Here is a 22991-nt window from a genome sequence, read left to right on the forward strand (position 1 = left end):
TATGTTATGGCTATTCAACATCAACCATGTTTGACAATGTCATTTAATAGTCTTACTTATTATTTTACTGTATACTTAGCCCAGGTGGGCTGAACCCCTTCCCCCTGCCCCAGGCTAGGTAAGTCTACCTGCTGAGTAGAGACTTAGCATCCTATGCTTCTGTTTTCCTAACACTTTATCATAGTTGCTTAGAATTAATTCAAGTGCATTCAGTTCCCTAAGGCAAAAAGAAATGTGTTTAGTTTGCTCAATATAATGAGTTGAATTGATGTTAAGATTGTTATTAGGGCCTTACCCATAGGGATTACCTATAAATTAGGATATAATGTTGGGAAGGAAAGAAAGGAAGGAAGGGAGAAAGGAAGAGAGAAAGGAAAAAAAGGACAAAAGGAAGAAAGGAAAAAAGAAAGGAAGGGAGGGAGGAAAGAAGGAAGGTAAGATGGATGGTGGACGGATGGATGGGAGAAAGAAGGAAAGAAAGAAAGAAGGAAAGGCAGGCTTGACTTTTAGAACTCAAGAGATAGCTGTGCCTTACTTTGACAGTAGTCAGGATTTTGTAGCACTTTCATGATAAAAATACTACAAACACAATAGAATTCTTGCCCTTTCTCTTCCCATACCCCCAATCACCTCCCCTCCCCCCCCACTTTCTGATCCTCAAATGCCTATAAAGTCTGTAGACTGTACCAGATGTTTGGAGGTTGGCCCATGCATCTTAGATCTTAGTGTAGAAGCAACAGAAAAAAGATTTATTAACACTATTTAAATGTAATTTCAGCCAAACTTTGGAGTTCAGGAGCTCAGTGCATGTGGCAGTGCGGTTCCACATCAAGGGGAGCGATTCTTACCCTTGCAGTGGGTATTACAGAAGTGGCCAATTCTGCTCATAATATATTTCCTGCTAGGAAATTTTGTTTCCATACCCCCACAACCAACAATACACTTGAAAGCTTCAGGTAAGTACTCTAGAGTCAGGTTGTGCATGAATAGACCTATGGGATAAGAGCCCAAGCAGTGACTGTCAAAGCCTCGGGTCCTATTTAGCTCCTGTCACATAGTTGAAAGTAGTAAAGATGTGTGCCAGAACACTATCTCTCCAGAGCCCTCCCCAACTAGGGAAAGATAGAAACAGGCTGGGAGTATGGATCGACTTGCCAATGCCCATGTCTAGTGGAGAAACAACTACAGAAGCCAGAACTTCCACCTTCTGCACCCCCAAAAGAGCTACAATCCATACTCCCAGAGGGGGAGAAATGTTAGAGGGGAGATGGCCAGAGGGCTCTGAACTCCAACTCCATCAAGACCCAGAGAAAGAAGAGGAAAAACAGGAAGGACACTCAGAAGTAGTAGTACATGTAGGTGGGACTTAGAAAGGAAGAGAAGGCAGGACCATAGGGGGAAAAAGGGACAATTATATATAAAGGTAGATAGATAGTTATAGAAATAATAGTCAATCCATATCTGCTACTTTGGGAGAACTATTGCAATTTCTAATGAAGGGAATAGGGTCACAGAACTCTGGGGTGGGCATAGTGTATAATTATACCTCTATTATCTCATAATTTTATAAGTCAATACTAAATCACAAATAAAATAAAAAGAAAGTAGTGAGGACAGGCTAAAAACCACTCCTATGTTCATTCCAGTTCTATCTAGCTCAAGGATACAGCATAATATGTGTGATTATTTGGGAGCCCAGGAAGTCCAAGTGCAAATGTTAGACTGTGCCTTGGCTAGAGAACCATGCAGTCTAAGGAGCTGAAGGTTCCTGACAGAGCTGACTTCAAGTACTCTAAAATGTTTCTTGCAATATATTCTTCAAAGCAATATTTTCCCTACAATAGCTAGTAGATAAAGACCTTTTGAGCCTTGCCTCTGTATAGGCCATGGAGTTAAAACTTCTAAAGGCAGAGTATCCTAACTAGACTCTAAGTTTTTTCTTCCCCCACCCTGCGATTCAAATAAGAAGACAACACAGAACTTGAGAGCTGAATGGCATGCCATGGGGGTTTTTCAATTGAACACTTTTTTATTTTTATTATTTTTATTTTATTTTATTTTTATTTTTATTATTTTTTATTTTATCAGTGAATTGTCTTTCATTTGACGTGATCCGGACACCAACTGAATTCTAAATAACTACACATCACTTCCAGCTAATTCTTGGCATTGAAAGGGTCCTGAGAAATGAACACCCTGGAACACTCATGTAGCAGACAGAGATCCTCACACAGTTGACAGCTACGGAAGTGGAGGGTTTGATGAAAAGAAGGTAGCAGCCTAAGAGTAATACTGCAGATACTAGCCAGAGAGGGAGCTATTATATGTAATTTTTGTTAGATTACTGATTTTCTCAGTGATCTTTGCTGCTGTATTCATCAACCTTTTAACACTAACATTTTGGAAATATTAATGTGGACAATGGAATTGGTACATTTGGCTAATTGTAAAAGTTGTGAGCTAACATTTCTCATCAAAAAGAGTACTAGAAAAAACATAACTTGTTTCTTTTTTTTTAAAAAAAAGAGTGTTTTCTTATATATTCATTGTTTATAGAGACAGATAAAGTGAGAAGGAAGAGGAAGGGAGGAAGGAAGGGAGGGAGAGGAAAAGAGGGAGAGGGAGAAAGAGACCAGCAGCACTACTTCACTGCTTGTGAATTTGTTCCCCTTCCAGGTGGGGACTGGGGGCTTGCACCTGGCTCCCTGAGTGTTGTAGCATCTGCGTTTCACCCTTTACACCATTGCCTGACACCTTACATTCCTTATGTCCATGTTGGTAGTCACATCTCAATGCCATAGCAAATCAGAAGCAAGTTGACTGTAAGAATGTTCTCAGAAATCTCTAGGACTTAATTTTCTATGAGATAGTGGGACAAAGGATATAAAATATATTCACCTAGAAATAATGACCAAGAGTCCTTTCCATCTGAGGTACAACCTACAGATGATTATGAATCCAGTGTTTAATTTTCATGTCAAAAGATTTTTCAGGGGGGCCCATCGGTAGCGCAGCAGGTTAAGCACACGTGGCATGAAGCTTAAGGACCAGCATAAGGATCCCGGTCTGAGCCCCTGTTTCCCCACCTGCAGGGGGGTCACTTCATAGGCGGTGAAGCAGGTCTACAGGTGTCTATCTTTCTCTCCTCCTCTCTGTCCTCCCCTTCTCTCTCCATTTCTCTCTGTCCTATCCAACAATGATGACATCAATAACAACAACAACAACAACAACAACAATAATAACTACAACAACAATAAAACAAGGGCAAGAAAGGGGGAAAAAGTAAATTAAAAAAAGATTTTTAGAATTTCTCTTTTATATTTGGCCTCTAGAAAACCCAACTGAGTGAAATTCTAAGGATTGTTCTGTAGTCAACAGAGGCAACCAACACTAAAGAAAAAAATTAAGATTACAGTTGCATTTATAAGTTAGGAAGTTTATTACATTATGAACCATAACCTGTCCTGAGTAACAAAATCCACACACCCACTTTTCATCTATAAATTGTAGGTTAACCAAAGACAATTCAGCCATGCTATCTATGCATTAGGAGAGGTTCAACCCCAAATATATAATGATATTTATGACTTAAGGGAGAACTATGAGATTTAATCTTTTTTTTTAATACCCAACTTTTTTTTCTCTCTTTTTTAAAATCTTTATTTACTGGATAGAGACATCCAGAAATTGAGAGGGTAGGGGAGACAGAGAAAGAGAGACACCTGTATCACTTCTTTACCACTTGCAAAGCTTTCCCTCTGCAGGTAGGGACCAGGGGCTCAAACCCGGGTCCTTGAGCACTGTAACATGTGCACTCAACCAGGCGCGCCACCACCCGGTCCCAATATCCAACTTTTAAAAGAGCTCTTGAGTGTTTTTATTATTATTATTATTATTAGGTAGAGTGCCTTTGTCAATATTAATCTAAATTTGTATTTTATTTATTTTTAAGTTAGAGACAGAGAAGAAAGAGAGTGGAAGAGACTACAGCACCAAAGCTTCCTTCAATGCCCTGAAGGCCAGGCTTGAACTTGGGTGACACAAATGGCAAAGTGGTACACTATTCAAGTGAGCTACATCGATGGCCCTCAATTTGCATTTAAGAAGTGGTTATTATTATCACTTTCACTTTTGGCCATTTTCACCCGCTTTCTCCAGAATAATAATTCTTTAGTCAATGGGACTGATTCATTGGCAAAGCTGAACGGCTGGTACCTATGCAAAGCTTCACACAGTGGGCTTGGATGTCTCTGCATCCCAACACATCTTAGGTCTTTGTTCCTATCCTGCTGAAATCTGAGATGTCTGAAGACTTTTCTCCATGCTTTCTGGTTTGAGGGTTTGCATAAGTGATGAAGGCCCCCCGAGGCTGCCTAATGCCACTGTGATTTGTGCCACTCTCCTTGTCACTGTGCAATCGCAGTAAATGCAATTCAAAGTACTTTTATTTGAAGGCCATTTGACAGAGAGGGAGAAAAAAGTGCATTTACTATTTCAAGGCCTGTGTATTTTCCTGGGAGAAGCCAGCCTATAAAATGTGTCCTTTTATCCTTGAATAGCTATTTAGGAAATATCTTTTGGCAGTGCAAGCCCCCTGAGTGATTCTGCATCTCACAGACTTTCCTTACTCCTCCCCTCACCTCAGTTTCTTCCACCTCCTCTTTCATGCTTGTGGGCTTGAAGCCTCTACCACAGAATGCAGAAGAAAATTTCCATATTTTCACAGAACTGTTGAGCTATTTTTATCAGCGATGCCTAAGGAAGGAACTGTTTACTAATATCTGTAACTATGTTGAGATACTACAAATATGAAAAAAACAGTACTATAAGTCCCCGCCAAGATTCTTTTCTGACATGTCCCTTCCAGGAACACACAGGACTCAATAAATTTGTTTTTAAACTTCACCAGTAAGATAATATAACTCCAGGAATTGGGCAGTAGCGTAGCGGGTTAAGCGCACATGGCTCAAAGCGCAAGGACTGGCATAAGGATCCTGGTTTGAGCTCCCGGTGCCCCACCTGCAGGGGAGTCACTTCACAAGTGGTAAAGCAGGTCTGCAGGTGTCCATCTTTTTCTCCCCCTTTATGTCTTCCCCATCTCTCTCCATTTCTCTCTGTCCTATCCAATGATGATGACAACAATAATAACTACATCAATAAAACAACAAGGGCAATAAAAGGGAATAAATAAATAAATATTTTTTAAAAAAGGTAATATAACTCCACACAGCTAGCTGGTACAGTCTTTAACAGGGTTAGTCTTTCCATTACCCAAGGAAGTCTTATTTCCAGGATAAAAAAATGGAGAAAAGTTAAAAAATCATGTCCACTATTTAAAATTAAAGTCTTGATGAGATTTTTTTTAAAAAGTCTATTTATTCACCATAGTCACCACCAGGAATTAAACCAAGGAACTCAAATATGCAAGTCCTGCACTCTTATCTGTTGAGCAACTTCCCTAGCCACAGATCCTCCAAGTCATCACAACCTTGCAACTACCCTGGGAGCATCACAAACACTTGCTGCTTCTCTGACAACTATGCCACTGCAATCCATATGAGGGGTGTGTATACATGCTCCTTACCTATGAACAGATTCCACTCCGTGTCCAGATCAGCCTGGTTGGCCAAGCAGCCCTTCATGACGTTGAGGCAGTAGTTGTTACAGGGTTTCACGCTGGGAAGTCCTCTGCAGTATGGGCAGTATAGCATCTTCATGAGTGCTCGGATACAGCCTGGGGTTGGGCTGACCTGTGGTTTGTTGAAAAGAAGACACACATCAGAAACAGGAAAGATGGAAGGGAACAAAAATAACTCATTTATTTTCTCCTTAAAAGAAAAAGGAAAGCGGGGGTGGGGGGCTTATATATCCTCCAGCAGAGGGCTAAAGAAACCATTGACTTAACTCTTTGTAATGCATGATCTTGAAACCAGAAGATTCCTGTTCTAGGACATCATCAGCTTTCTCAAAATTCTCCCCTTCAACATTATTCTATCTATATGCCATTGTAACTTAGTCTTAAAAGCTAGATGCTGTTTCATTACACTAGAACATTCAAGGAATGAGATAATGCATGTGAAAGCAATTTGCCAAGTTAAAAGCCTCATAAAAATGTGGGTGTTATTAAAGTTTAATGTGACACCTTTAGAAAAATTTCCAACTAGTTATTTGACCCTGTTTCTAAAGGAGGTTGGCAGATATACTTCCTTTGTACGTGACTTTTTTCTTCTTCTTCTTTTCTCTAAGGATCAATATCCACTTGTCTGGGATTTCTTAGATCCAGGCCTGGTGAGAAGTAATGGAACAGCCAAGGCATCTTCTTCAGACATCTGCAGCTTAGCCATCCTGGGGATGACATGGGAATCTCAGCAGAAACCCCAGCTGTAATGGGGACAGACTAACAAGAGCCTAAGGTGAAGGGCTATTTGGTCTGAATGTGGAAAGCTGTGTTCCTAAGTCAGGTTGTGCTAAACCAATAAGGCCTTTCCTACACCCTCTAAGAATGTCAATTTGAATTCAAGAGGAGGGAATATTTACAATAGAGTGGGTGGATGAAAGAAAGAAATTATAGAAAGTGCCTTTCATGAGTATAAGTATAAACGTTGCCCAATTGATTGAGTGAGTGTGATGACATTCATTACTTGGGGCTTCACCACTTTAGGCCAGCTTTTTCTTTTTTTTCCAGATAGAGAGGGACAAATACAGAGAAAAACATAAAGACAACTCAACACCAAAACTTCCTCTAACCTGGTGGGGACTGGGATCATCTCTGGGTCATGCACATGCAAAGTGGGCTATCTTGCCAGTCCCAATGTCATATCTATTTGGTCGGCTCTAGACAGTCTTGCTATTTAAGTCAAGCAATTCTCTGTTGTCATACTTGTGTTCTAGATCTGAGGACAAATTTAACTTCAGGTGGACTTGCATCCACTGGAGATACTGACATGTCAAGAATAGATGCTGACAAAGCATAAATGGGCACATGGAACTGAATAAAACTCATTTTTGTCATTTTGTCCTTACTATAAAAACCACATGAAAGTTTTGAAGTCAAGGCTTTGGTTTCTGTGACATCTTTTAAAATGTATGCTCTGCCTATGTTCATAGCTGCATATTCACAATAGCCAAAGAGTGGAAGCAGTCTAGAGCCCATCTCAGATAACTGGCTAAAGAAGTTATGAGATATATATTTTTGGGGCATGAACATAATATGCATATGGCTGATGAATGTAATTAACATATGGCTGATGATTGTAATTAGAATGTGGCTGATGAGCTCACTATAGATTTACACAAACACACAAGGGATTATGGGTATGCCAGAGTTTTTTTTTAATTAAAAAAAATATCTATTTTCCCTTTTTTTGTTGGCCTTGTTGTTTTTCATTGTTGTTGTAGTTATTAGTACTGTTGTTATTGATGTTGTCATCATTGTTGTTGGATAGGACAGAGAGAAATGGAGAGAGGAGGGGAAGACAGAGAAGGGGAGAGAAAGAGAGACACCTGAAGACCTGCTTCACCGCTTGTGAAGCGGCTCCCCTGCAGGTGGGGAGCCAGGGACTTGAACCAGTGTCAGAGGTTCTTTTAAGCCATGTGCTCTCCTTCTCCCCAGGACCCCCACCATGCCTCTTCCTCCAGGAACCAAACACATGTAGACAAGCTCTGGTAACTAGCTTAAGAGATTCATGGCGCTGGAGCATCATGACTAGCTATCTTTGCCCATTGCCTAGTTTACTGCACCTAAATAACTATGATGTAATAAACTCCCCCATTTGTTTGAAACCGCAACCAAAGCTGTATGAGAAGCTTTTTATTTTTTAATTACTAAAATATGTTCCATGAAATACTACTACACAATCAAAAGACAATATTGTGTCCTTTGGGACAAAAATGGATAGAACTGAAGGTGATTATGCTTAGCAAAATAGGAGATGAAAAACACCTAACAGATAGTTTCACTCATATGTGGAATCTAAAGGTCTGATTTACATGAATTTGCCAGAAAAATCCAAACAAAACAGAAGCAAGCAAGCTGTAAGACTTATGACAACTATGGTGGTTTTCTTTGGGAGGGTGGGGATACAAAATTTTGGTGATGTGTGTGGTGTGGAACTTATAATCTTATAACAAACTATTAATAACAAGTAAACAAATTAATAAAAAAATAAAATGGATGCTCTGTACTGATTAATAAAGAATTTACTATCTTATTTATTTATTTATTTATTTAGGCACCCACAGATTGAGTTATCACTCTGATTTTTTTTTAAGCTGGTTTCATTCATCTGTAGCTTTACCACTCCCAGGTAGCTTTTTCATTCTGATAGAAAGTGAGAAATGGCAGTCCCAGAGCTATCTCTGGTACTGTAGCACTCTCAGGTAGTACCAGGACTTGAACCCAGCCACACACACCTGGTAAGACGAGCCCCCTACCCAGTAAGCTATCCCTTTAGGCCCTTCTGATTTTTTTTCTTGAATTTTCATGATAAAATTTTATGAAAAATTTCAAACCTTGAAAAAAAAAAGATCAAAGAACTTCTCTAGAGAATAATACTCCTACTTTGACTTTCCCAGATTAAAAAATAATTTGAAAGAATGCTGAATATCCATCAGGTGAACTCTGTTAATTTCCAAACTTGTTTTTCAACAAGGAACGAAAAACAAGAAGCTTAGATACTTTCTTCTATGACCACATAATAATTACACTATCCAATCTTCTCTAGACTTCTCTTTGTTAAAAATGCTGATTCACAATTGTGTTATTTGTATTTTCACCTTTCCTCTTACCCACATGTTCACAAAGCTATTCATGGAAAACAGAAGCAGTGGAGCTAAAAGATAGCTCAGTCTGTTAGAGCATGGACTTCCACGCCTAAGACTACAGGTTCAGTCTTTGCCACCATCTTATGCCAGGACTAATTTTCTCTCTCTTTCCTTCCTCCTCTTATTCTCTCCTTCAAAGTAAATAAATAAATAAATTAAATAAATCTTTGGAGAGAGAGAGAGAGAGAGAGAACACAATTTGTGTTCTCCATGAAGAGTCATTGTGGAGTTTCTGATTTATATATATTTTACTTATTTGGTCTCATTGCAGTCTTACAAATCTTTGTCCATAGGATTTTGTTTTCCACAGCATGGCAGTTTTCTCCTAACCCGATGTCTTTCTCCAGAGACCTACTCTATTTTCACCTGAGCTGGCTGAATTCTTTCTTTCATTGAGTCTGTTGGATCTTATTTTATTTATCTATTTATCTATCTATTTATTTATTTACTTTTGCCACTGATGTTGTGTGATGTTTTCCTTCTCGCTCAGTGAGTCAGGGTAGAATCTGGAGCATTTGTCAAGACACAGAGAGGGTGCGAATCAGAGAAATTTTGGACAATGCAGACTGTCTTCTTCCTCATGATACCTTCGACGCCACTTTCTCTTTGTAAATAGCACTGCTATAATAATAATAAAGCATTCTGATTATGACACATATAGTCAATATGTGAGAATTGAACTCCCTACTGAGTTCCCTAATTTCTTGACCACACTGATCTTCAAAGAAAAAAGGAACAAGATAGTTTTCTATAGCTTAGCATTCAAGTGCTCCTTTTAGAACTTTGTTTGCAAAGGTTATTGATTACATTAATTCCAAAGCATTGGCAGTTTTTTAAATTATTATTATCATATTAGAACCTGTGTTTGCAATTTTCTCAGTCTGACATTTCAGAAGAGTCTCCAACTCAGGGTAGCAACCAACAGAGAAAATTGAACAGCCTTAATAACCTAAAAGGACAATGTTGTTCAAGTTAAATATGACTCTCTTAGTCCTTTTTGAAAATAACATCCTTCCTGGACAAATAAAGAACATTTGAAGAAGAAGAAAATGGAGGGGGGGGTTGAAGTTTTTCTATTTATAGGCCACACTTTTTAAAAAAAATCATTACCACTGCACTCTTGAATTAAAAAAAATTTTTTTAATTACCACTTCAAACTGAAGACTTTTTAGAAGTAAGTCTCTCAGAAAGCTGTTTTAAAATACCTGTTCTGTGAAGGGGTATTTCTATTTTCAAGTGCTTTTTTTTTTAAAAAAAAAACTTCATTTATTGGATAGAGATAGCCAGAAATCAAGGGAATGGAGGAGATAGAGAAGAACAGAGAGAGACACTTGCAACATTGCTTCACCACTCATGAGGCTTTCCCTCTGTACGTGGGAGTTGGGGGCTTGAACATGGGTCCTTGTGCATTGTAACGTGTGCTCAACCAGGTATGCCACCACCTGGCCCCTCTATTTTTAAGTATTTAATAGCGTTTTATAAACTGTGCTGTTGCTCCTTAAAAACTCTCTTGATTTTTATAATCAATATAGATTTCTCACAAGAAGCAGCAATAAATACAAGTGTATAGGGTACCCTTTACTCACCTTCATTCATTGTCAGCATTACAAATTACTACCCCATCTAGAAAATGTTAGAACCAGGACACTGACCTTCGTACATTACAGATGTACTATAGTTCTTACTCAACTTTGATGACTTTTCTAGCCTGATTCTGTATCTGTGTATATGTGCATGAGCGTACAATTCATGTAATTCTATCCTGTGTACAGACCTGTGTAAACTGAATATAGATCTTTTCCATCCCCATACATTCTCTACCCCCGATTTCTGTCACTTGTCAAACTATTGCCACTAATCTATTTCTCATCCCCATCACTGAATGCAGACTGTATCAAGACTACAATATAAATCATAACCCATAATATCTGACCTTTGAACTTGCATGAATAGCTCAATCCTTTTTATTTGATGAGTAGTATACCACCATTTGCTTCACAAGAATTAGTCTATTTATTTATTTATTTATTTATTTATTTTTATAAACAGATCCCTGCTCAACTTTGGCTTATGGTGGTCCTGGGGACTGAACCTTGGGACTTCCAAGCCTCAGGCACAAAAGCTTTTTTAAATAATCACTGTGCTATCTTTCCAGCTTCACCCAACTTTTTAGTCACTGAAGGATACTTGGATTGTTTCCAGCAAATTTTTGCTAGGAGTCAAGCCTTCTATGAGCACGTCTGTGTAAGATTTTGTACTGACTTATGTTTCAAAGTTATGCTAAGTGGTTAATACATGTTTAGTTTTAATACATGTTTAGTTACTATCCTATACTGAAGTGGTGACAGCATTTTACATTTCCATCAATGATGTGTGAGAGACCAGATACTTGCTGTATTTGATTTTTTAAAAAATTTATTCATTCTCATAGGTAGGTATGTTATACATTTGTGTTCATGGCAATTTTTGCCAAATAATATGCATAACAGTATTCTTGCCTCAATTGAATTCAATAAACATGAGAACCAAAACTAAGTACCAGCTGTTCTCTGGAAAATAAATAGTAGTAGAAACCATAGTTCCGAAAGGATAGATGTTAAGTCTGTGTATTCCCAGCCCCCCAAAAAGACAGAAATTCTAAAATCTCACATTGACAATTTAAAATTATGGGATATACATTCAATGGAATACAATCTGCAATTTTAAAAGATGACACTGTGTTCTCTGGGACAAAATGGATTAGAACTTCAAATGATTTTTCTTTGTGGAGTAGTTAAGGAGCTGGAAGACAACTACTGAATGGCTTCACTCCTATGTGGACTATAGAGAAGTAGACATAAACTTGGAAAAAAGAAAAAAAGATAGTTAAGCTTCTCTAAGAATTTGTGAGCAGCACGGTGGTTATTGCTGAGGGGGGTTGCGGGTTGTAGACAGAACTTTGGTAGTGTTTGTGGTATGGAACTGGTCTCCTATAACCTTATGACCTTATAAACAACTATTAAATTATTGGTAAATGTTCTTAAATGAAGATTCAGAATATATTACTACAAATAATTTTGTGAAATATTAGGGAAATATGCTCTACTGGAGAAAACTAAGTTCATTTAGTAGCAATTAGGATAAAACCAATCTTGAGACATAAAATGCTTTTCTATTGTTTCTATTGGTGATGATGTAGATGTTTCACTGTTTTTGAAAAATACAACTGTAGCTTCCTAGACCTTCAAAGTAACTGGTAAATAAACACAGGTAAAAGAATAAGTTGATTGGGGGGGGTCAGTGGTGTGCCCTATTAAGCACACATATCACCATTTGCAAAGAGCAGGGTTCCTCAAAGTGGTAAAGCAGGTCTACAGGTGTGCATTTTACTTTCTCCTTCTCTATCTCCTCTTCCTTCTCAATTTCTCTCTGTCTGGTCAAATAAAATTGAAAGCAAAAAAATATATATAGTAAGTTGATGATGGCAACATTCATATTTTGGTATTTATTTGTGCTCTAAGCTAACTTTTACATTTTGTTCCTTAGCACTAGTAATTCTTTGTGGAGTTCCTAATATGGGGTGGAGGAGAAAATTATCCCTACTCCATGACTTACAACTCTTGGAAAGACAGACGCAACTTTACGTTTCATCCAAGTAACATTTCAATATGAAATCTTTGCCTCTGGGGGCTTAGTCCTTTTGATAATTCCTTTTGATGGTATTGTGTATAGTGAATACTACTTGAAGTCTCATTTTATCATTAACTTTATAGTAGACTTGTATGAGGGATAAATATTTTTAATTTATAATAAAGTTATTTGTAAGATAACTGAAAAATAAATAACATGAAAATTGAGCTTACTTTATAACCTTGTGGTTTTGTTGTTGCTATGGTTTTGAGAAATTTAAACAAGATATAGTCAATCAGGATAAGGAGTGCAAAAAGAGCCCTAATTATTTTGGATAAAGACAGAGAGAAATTCAGAGGGAAAGTGGGGGATAGAGAGAGACAGAGAGACACACACGATTGTAACTCTGCTTCACTACTTATGAAGCTTCCTTCCCTGCAGGTAGGGACTGGGGTCCTGAATTCCAGTCCTTGTACAGTGATCAACCAGGTGTGCCACTAGCTGGCCCCAAGAGCCTAATATAAAACTGTTTTCGGAGAGAGGACTTAGACTCATCTACCCAGCAAGTTGTGTGTGTGAGTACACTAAATAGCTAGTAATTCTTACCTTTTCTAAATGTGGTCTGAGACATAGCATAATACTCTTAACCATATAATCGCAATTCACTTAAGGTCTTTAGTATATGTAAGATTTCTGTATCTGGACTAAAATTCATGTATCTCTGCTGATATTGTTATCCCTAACAGTAGCCAATGTACAATAAGAGTGTCTCTTAAAAGATTTTTCAAAAGGAAAGCATATGAAGGTTCTAAATCTATATTTATACACAATGCACACATATCTAGAAGGGTTTTTTTTAATGGAAATCATATAGCTGAAATAAATTAAATAAATAAAAATATGTCTTCTACTCTCAAAGAACAAATAAGCTAATGGAAGTGAATTATTTAACTAGAATAATTTTCAAAAGTTGTTTTTAAGCAAGTGTCAATGTCATCCTCCACAGATGTATTAAATTATGAGATGTTTCTACTCATCATCCTAATATATCATGAGAACCTGAAGAGTCTTTTGAAGCCTTCAAGTACAATTAAATCACATTCAAAGTAGCATACATTTAAGTAATTTTAATTACAATTCTTTGACAATCAGTAGCCTATAAATAGGCTTTTATAGTAATTCATGACAACTGAAATTTGTCTCTTTGTTCACTCATGCAACTTTCATTCACCCACCCAATATTTATGGAGGAAAATAACTCATGTGAACATTGGGATGATCATAATACATTTATTTTCAGATCAATACAGTGGAAACAGTTATTTATCTTGGGCAAAGACAGTGCTAAGAGAGAGCGTAGAAGGGTATTTAGCTTTGAAATGGTGAGCAGGAAAGACTGAAAAAGAAGCTGTGTACCAGAGACCTATAGATAAGCATGATGGATGAGTGACAGCACAGAAATAGTGGAGAAAAAAAAAGAGAGTGAGTTTTGCCTTGCACTGAAGTGGCCATTAAGTGAGCAAACATAGAATCAACTTTCTTGAAACTCTTGGAACAACTTTTTTTTTTTTTTTAATCTAACAACAAAAAAATTCAATAGTCTAGAGAATAAACTGTAAAGTAAAAGACTGCTAAATTTCAGTACCTCAGTATTATTAGATCTCAAGTTTCAAGACATTTAAAAGGACTGCAGTCATACAAAGTTATCTTCTTCAGCCACAATAGCATGAAGCTAGAAATCAATTATCAGAAGGAAAATTGGGGCATTCACTAATATGTATGTGGGAATGAATTTACACATTCTTATACAGCCAGTAGGACAAAGACACAATTACTAGGCAAGTTAGAAAATACTTGGATGGATGGAAATGAAATCAGACATACATAAATTGAAAGCCATAAATGCCTACAATAAAGAGAAGACTATTCACTGGGGAAATAACTCAACTGCAAGAGCATAGGATGTGCATGACCCAGGCTCCCAATTCAATCACCAGAGCCACAAATACCAGAGTGGTACACTTACTGCTTTCTCATGTCAAATGTTCACTGTCACATATGAAATAAATAAAATAAATATTTTTCCTTTAAATATATGTTTATTTATTTATTTTCTTGTTGTTGTTATTGATGCCATTGTTGTTGGATAGGACAGAGAGAAATGGAGAGAGGAGGGGAAGACAGAGAGGGGGAGAGAAAGACACCTGCAGACCTGCTTCACTGCTTGTGAAGTGACTCCCCTGTAGGTCTAAAATAAATATTTTTTAAAAAGAGAGATATCTCAAACCAATAGCCTAAATGTTATATCTTAAAGATCTAGACAAAATAACAAACTGACCAAAATTAATGTGTGTATGTAAATAAAACTGAAACACATCAACTGGAAAAAAAAAACAAAAACAAAGCATAGCCACCCTGTATCTAAGTCTTCATGAAAACTGTGGTAGTTATCAGTAGACGTAGGGGTAGGTCACAGAATTTTGATGATAGGTGCAGTGTGGAATATACCTCTGTAATCTTATAATGTTATAAACCATTTAAAATCATATATATGTATATATACATGGAAATAAAGATTAGATAAACAATATTCTGTTCTTAGTTTGCTTTAACTTTTCTAGTTCCTTTATGTATAAAATTGGGTTATTGATTTGAGACTTTTTTTCTCAGTGTCTGGGAGAATTGGGGATAGTCTCTCTGTCTGAGTCTTAAGAAGGAATCAATTCTGCTGACACCTTGATCTCAGATTTCTAGCCTCCTGAACTGTGAAAGAATAAATTTCTGTTGTTTTCACTCACTTTGTCCATGGTAATATGTGGTAACACCAGGAAATGAATACACACTCCAACAAATCACATAACTGATGAAATGGACAAACCCCTTGAAACACAACATAAAGACTGAATTGTAATGAAATAGGAAATATGAATAGACCTGTGATCACTAAAGAGATTGAAACAGTATAGTGATCAAAAGCTTCCCCCCAAAGAAAAACCCATACCACTTGTCCACAATGCTGAATTCTACCAAACATTTAAAGAAGTACTAACAAAAAAAATCTTCCTTCAATTCCTCAAAAAGTATAAGGTGAAACATTTCATAACTCTTTCTTTTTAATTGCCATCAGGGTTATTATTGGGGCTTGGTACCAGCAGTATGAATCCACCACTCCTAGTGTCCATTTTTCTTTTCATTGTTATTTTGTTTTGTTTGATATGACAAAGAGAAATTAAGAGGGGAGGGGAAGATAGAGAGAGCAAAAGAGAGACACCTGCAGACCTGTCTCGCCACTCATTAAACATCCCCCCTGAAGCTGAGGAGTGGGGAATTGAACCCAGTAACGTGCGATTTCAACTGAGTGTGCCACTATCTGTCCTCCTTTTCTTTTTTTTTTTTTTTTAATTTTTTAAAATATTTTATTTTATTTATTTATTCCCTTTTGTTGCCCTTGTTGTTTTATTGTTGTAGTTATTATTGTTGTTGCCGTCGTTGTTGGATAGGACAGAGAGAAACGGAGAGAGGAGGGGAAGACAGAGAGGAGGAGAGAAAGATAGACACCTGCAGACCTGCTTCACCGCCTGTGAAGCGACTCCCCTGCAGGTGGGGAGCCGGGGTTCGAACCGGGATCCTTATGCCGGTCCTTGTGCTTTGCGCCACCTGCGCTTAACCCGCTGCGGTACAGCCTGACTCCCCTGTCCTCCTTTTCTAACTGCTTCTAGGACTCGGATAACTTGACAACAAAGCTCAAACCAATATCTAAAGAAAATTATAGATTAGTACCCTTGATAAATGTAGGTGAACAAACCTGCCACAAAAATACTAACCAACTGAACCCAGCCAAATAATTTAAAAGATGTATATTATGACCAAGTGAAACTTATATCAAGAATGTAAGGGGGTTCAACAAAAGAAATTCAATAAAGATAAAGACTCATCATCATAGAATAAAGGGGGGGGGACAAGAGCATATCAATTGATGTAAAATAGGCTTTTAACAGAATCCAATTTCATGATAAATGTATATAGCAAACTAAGAATAAAAGGGAACTTCCTAAACATGATACAGAATATTTATGAAAAACTTAACAGCTGACAACAAAATCATCAGTGAAAGATGGATTGAACTACCCCTCAGTTCAGGAAGAGGAGTGCCCCAGAGTCAGGCGGTGGCACACCTGGTTAAGCCACGTGGCACAAACCACAATGGCCAGTGGCTGCCTCTTGGTCTGCCCCGCGTGCTCCTTCAGCTTGGACATGGAAGAGACAAGACCTAAACAGAAGTGGCTGGACAATACCATACATGGTTAGGAAGCCACACGTGCTTGCACTCACCAGTGATTTGGTGGGTTCCTGAAGTCGTTCCAGGCCCGTCCTGTTGCGGTCCCAGATGGCAGACCAAGAGGCGGACACTGGGGCACTCTAATGAATAAAGATTTGTATTGCTTTGCCTCCACGAGCTTGGTTCCTGGGTCATCTCTCTCCCTCGCGCTGCTATCCCAACACTAGCCTGTTTTATCTTCCCCTAATGGGGCAGGGTTTTTGGAGCGGTGTGGTACCAGGACATACTGGTGAAGTCATCTGCCCAGTGAAGTCAGGATGGCATCATGGTAACATCTACAACTTGGAGGCTGAAATTACATTTTTACCACATCAGTATCAAACAACAAATGCAATAATAGGTTGCATGCAAACAGGTTGCATGTCTTTATCCATCTGAGTGAAATAGCTTTTTCTACTACTGAAATAAACACTTCTGAGGATTTTCTAGTGTGATTGCCCAACAGAACAGGGTATCACTTTAATTTTAATTCACCCTATCACTATGACATCTTGGTAGTACTGTCTTTTCTTTGGGCAGTCTGCTTGACATTCTGAACTTTCCTCAAATGTAAACTTTCAAAATGTGAACAGAGAATGTTAAACAACATCTCTAAGTGTTTCATCAACGAATAGTTGTCTTCCTCCTTTGGAAATCACAGGTAAAATAGTGCTTCAGTTAGAAGAAACGTCTTAGCAGTGGCATTAAATATGAGTCGATATGAGGATTAACTTTCGTAAAAGCTAGGGATTTCTAGCTTCTGTACAATGGTTATAACATATTTATAATCTATCTGATTTGGAATACACACAGTCTGCTTTTCAAATAATGGGATTTAACATTTGCAAGAATGCAAACCAAATCAATCATTATTTCAGGAACATGTACAACTTTAATTGCTTAGGATAAGAAGCTGCCATATGGTGGAAGGTGAGTGATACTAAAATATGTCCAATGCACATGGGGACATAAATAAACACCAGATTGTGGTGTTTTTGACAATTTCTGATGCACAAAACATGGATGTGAAATATGTGTTAAAATTCACTCTCTCTTCAATTTTGTATTCTGTTTTCTATAAACACTGATAACCCTACATGGTGGTAGATCAGCTACCTCTGATTACAAGGTTGAGGTAATCTGGGACACGTTTTTTTTTTTTTACCCTGCTCTATTTCATTATAAATATTATATAAAGGCATATATCTTCCCCCCCCCTTTAGGTTGATCAGAATTAACTCAGGGTATCTTTCATTGCTAGGGTAGTGGGCATCTTATCTATTGTGGGAGGAACTTGTCTCGTTACTCCTACCTCCTCTACAGACTCTCCCCTCTCTCCTCCTCCTAGCTAATTAAAAAAATTAAATTAAATTAAAAATAAAGTAATAAAAAAATTCCTCTCACTGCTCTTTAATTACAGCTCTTTTTCTTATCTTTTCTCTCTCTTCTCTCTCTCTCTCTCTTTTTTTTATCTTGTCATATACTTCTTCCTTCCTTCTTCTTTGACTTTCTGAATTTGTGAATTATTTTGGGGAAGAAATCTGACTCAGAGTGGACTCTCTATGTGTGTATCTCTGCTCTACTTCCCTTTCCCCTCTTGTTACCCCTATAATATACAGTGGATAGAAGATTCGCATAACTCTCTATTCTTGCTATCCCTTCTTTCTTTTATCTTTCTTCTTCACTGGGATTTGGTTACTATTTTTCATGGACTGGAGAAATTGTTTGCCTAACTGGTAGTGATTAAACGGCTTCAATCCTTGCTTCAGTTGCTACTGTAATTCCTGAGGTTGGTGAGTGCAATTTTCATAAAGGTATTTAGTACAGTGTTGCTTGTGCTCAAGACACAACAATTGAGGAACAACAGAGCATAAAAAAAGAAACATATAAATAAAAAAAAATGGGTAGATCAAAAACAAATAAAACTGCTACTCTAATGAATGAAGACAAGAGCCCAGAAGAAACTACAAATCAGCCAGAAGAGTAACCATAGATAAGAAAAGTATGCACGCAATAATAAACTTATTAATGACAGAAATGAAAACAACATTGGAGGAAAGGAATGGCAGTATTAGGGAAACAACAGTTGAGAACCCCAAGGAAAATACTGATTATCTTGAGACAATTAGAGAACTGAAAGCTGAAATAGCTGTAATGAAGAAAGAAGCTGAGGCAAGGGAAAGCAGACTAACAGAAGCAGAAAACAGAATTAGTCAGACAGAGGATGAGTTAGAGAAAATGAAGAGAGAGGTGAAAGAGCTTAAAAACAGATTGAGAGACACTGAAAACAACAACAAAGACATATGGGATGATCTCAAGAGAAGTAAAATTCAAATAATTGGCCTGCCAGAGGAAGAAAGAGAGGAAGGGGAAGCAAACATTCTAGAGGAAATAATAGAAATAAACTTCCCAGACCTGAATAACAGAAAGGACATCAAGATTCAAGAGGCCCAGAGAGTATCAAACAGAATCAACCCAGACCTGAAGACAACAAGACAAATCATAGTCACAGTGAGAAGAAGTAAGGATAAAGAAAGGATCCTAAAGGCTGCAAGAGAGAAACAAAAAGTCACATACAAGGGAAATACTTCTCCACTCAAACTCTAAAAGCCAGAAGAGAATGGCAAGATATCTATCGAGCCCTGAATGAAAAAGGGTTTCAACCAAGGATAATATATCCTGCTAGGCTTTCATTCAAACTAGATGGAGGGATCAAAACCTTCTTAGACAAACAACAGTTAAAGGAGGCAACCAGCACCAAACCGGCCCTGAAAGAGGTTCTAAAAGACCTATTATAAACAAGAACATCACTATAATACTGGCAATATATCAGAGGAAACAAAAAAAATTTTTTTTTGAATAGCACTACAATACATTTAATCCATAATATCAATAAATGTCAATGGCTTAAACTCACCCATCAAAAGGCACAGAGTGGGGGGATGGATCAGAAAACATAACCCAACCATATGCTACTTGCAAGAATCCCATCTGTCACAACAAGATAAACACAGACTTAAAGTGAAAGGATGGAAAACTGTCATACAGGCTAACGGACCACAAAAAAGGGCAGCAACAGGCATTCTCATCTCAGACATGATATATTTTAAATTAAATAAAGTAATAAAAGATAGGCAAGGACATTACATAATGATTAGAGGATCAATCAGCCAAGAAGACTTAACAATTATTAACATCTATGCACCCAATGAGGGACAATCTAAATATGTCCAGCACTTACTGAAAGAATTTCAAAAATACATCAATAGTAATACAATAATAGTGGGAGACTTCAATACCCCACTCTCACACTTAGACAGATCAACAAAGCAGAGAACCAACAAAGATACAAGAGAATTGAATGAAGAGATTGACACACTAGACCTCTTGGACATTTTCAGAATCCTTCACCCCAAAAAACTGGAATACATCTTCTTTTCAAATCCGCATAACACATACTCAAGGAAAGACCACATGCTAGGCCACAAAGACAGCATCAATAAATTCAAGAACATCAAAATCATCCCAAGTATCTTCTCAGACCACAGTGGAGTAAAACTTACATTTAATAACAAACAGAAAATTATTAAAAGTCACAGAATTTGGAAACTAAACAACATACTCCTTAAGAACCACTGGGTCAGAGATTCACTCAAGCAGGAAATTCAAATGTTCTTGGAAACAAATGAAAATGAAGACACAACCTATCAAAATATTTGGGACACAGCTAAAGCAGTACTGAGAGGGAAACTTATAGCCATACAATCACATATTAAACACCAAGAAGAAGCTCAAATGAACGACCTTACTGCACACCTCAAGGACTTAGAGGAAGAGGAACAAAGGAACCCTAAAGCAACCAGAAGGACAGAAATCACTAAAGTTAGAGCAGAAATAAACAACATCGAAAATAAAAGAACCATACAAAAGATCAATGAAGCCAAATGTTGGTTCTTTGAAAGATTAAACAAAATTGACAAACCCCTAGCCAGACTCACCAAACAAAAAAGAAAGAAGACTCAAATTAATGGAATTGTAAACGATGGAGGAGACATCACAACCGACACCACAGAAATCCAGAGAATCCTGCGAAGCTTCTATAAAGAACTATACGCCACCAAGCTAGAGAATCTGGAAGAAACGGAACAATTCCTAGAAGCATATGCCTTTCCAAAACTGAACCAAGCAGAACTACAAAATCTAAATGCACCAATCACAGACAAAGAAATTGAAACCGTTATTAAGAACCTCCCCAACAACAAAAGTCCTGGACCAGATGGCTTCACAAACGAATTCTACAAAACTTTCAGGATATAGTTAATACCCATACTTCTGAAGCTTTTCCATAAAATTGAAGAAACAGGAATACTCCCTTTCACCTTCTATGAAGCCAACATCACCCTGATACCAAAAGCTGATAGGGACAGAACAAAAAAGGAAAACTACAGACCAATATCTCTGATGAACATAGATGCCAAAATATTAAACAAGATCTTGGCCAACCGGATACAGCAACATATCAAAAAGATTGTTCATCACGACCAAGTGGGATTCATCCCAGGAATGCAAGGCTGGTTCAACATCCGTAAGTCAATCAATGTCATTCACCACATCAATAAAAGCAAAGCTGAAAACCACATGATTATCTCAATAGATGCAGAGAAAGCCTTTGACAAAATCCAACACCCATTCATGCTCAGAACTCTACAAAAAATGGGAATAGATGGGAAATTCCTCAAGATAGTGGAGTCTATATATAGCAAACCTATAGCCAACATCATACTCAATGGACAGAAGCTGAAAACATTCCCCCTCAGATCGGGGACTAGACAGGGCTGTCCACTGTCACTGTTACTCTTCAACATAGTATTGGAAGTTCTTGCCATAGCAATCAGGCAAGAGAAAGAAATCAAAGGAATACAGATTGGAAGGGAAGAAGTCAAGCTCTCACTATTTGCAGATGATATGGTAGTATACATAGAAAACCTAAATAATCCAGCAGAAAACTACTGGAAGTTATTAGGCAATATAGCAAGGTATCAGGCTACAAAATAAATGTACAAAAATCAGTTGCATTTCTTTATGCAAACACTAAATCTAAAGAAGAAGACATCCAGAAATCACTCCCATTTACTGTTTCAGCAAAATCAATCAAATACCTAGGAATAAAGTTGACCAAAGAAGTGAAAGACTTATATACTGAAAACTATGAGTCGCTACTCAAGGAAATAGAAACTGATAACAAGAAGTGGAAAGAATCCCATGCTCATGGATTGGAAGAATAAATATCATCAAAATGAATATTCTCCCCAGAGCCATATACAAATTTAATGCAATACCCATCAAAGTTCTACCAATCTTCTTTAAGAGAATAGAACAAACACTGCAATCATTTATCTGGAAGCAGAAAACACCTAGAATTGCCAAAACCATCTTGAGGAAAAGAAACAGAAATGGAGGCATCACACTCCCAGACCTTAAACTATATTATAAAGCCATCATCATCAAAACAGCATGGTACTGGAACAAAAATAGGCACACAGACCAGTGGAACAGAATTGAAAGCCCAGAAATAAATCCCCACACCTATGGACATCTAATCTTTGATAAGGGGGCCTAAAGCATTAAATGTAAAAAGGAGGCTCTCTTCAATAAATGGTGCTGGGAAAACTGGGTTGTAACATGCAGAAGAATGAAATTGAACCACCTTATCTCACCAGAAACAAAAATCAACTCCAAATGGATCAAAGACCTAGATGTCAGACCAGAGACAATCAAATACTTAGAGGAAAACATTGGTAAAACACTTTCCCACATACACCTCAAGGACATCTTTGATGAATCAAACCCAATTGCAAGGAAGACTAAAGCAGGAACAAACCAATGGGACTACATCAAATTGAAAAGCTTCTGCACATCCAAAGAAACTATTAAACAAACAAAGAGACCCCTCACAAAATGGGAGAAGATCTTCACATGCCATACATCAGACAAGAAACTAATCACCAAAATATATAAAGAGCTCAGCAAACTTAGCACCAAAAAAGCAAATGACCCCATCCAAAAACGGGCAGAGGATATGAACAAAACATTCACCTCAGAGGAGATCCAAAAGGCTAACAAACATATGAAAAACTGCTCTAGGTCACTGATTGTCAGAGAAATGCAAATTAAGACAACACTAAGATACCACCTCACTCCTGTAAGAATGGCATACGTCAAAAAGGACAGCAGCAACAAA

The 22991-nt window shown here is 37.5% G+C and overlaps 1 protein-coding gene across 2 annotated transcripts in view; it reads right to left on the bottom strand.

Moving 5' to 3' along the window:
• Positions 1–22991, bottom strand: part of GPC6 (glypican 6) — a 1360227-nt gene that overhangs the window by 469398 nt on the left and 867838 nt on the right. For both annotated transcript variants that reach the window (XM_060191578.1, XM_007519754.3), the window contains exon 4: positions 5585–5750. In XM_060191578.1, coding sequence (XP_060047561.1) covers positions 5585–5750 — 166 coding nt within the window. The remainder of the gene's footprint in view (positions 1–5584; positions 5751–22991) is intronic.

The sequence above is a fragment of the Erinaceus europaeus genome, chromosome 5 (assembly GCF_950295315.1).
Source record: "Erinaceus europaeus chromosome 5, mEriEur2.1, whole genome shotgun sequence".
Taxonomy (NCBI): Eukaryota; Metazoa; Chordata; class Mammalia; order Eulipotyphla; family Erinaceidae; genus Erinaceus; species Erinaceus europaeus.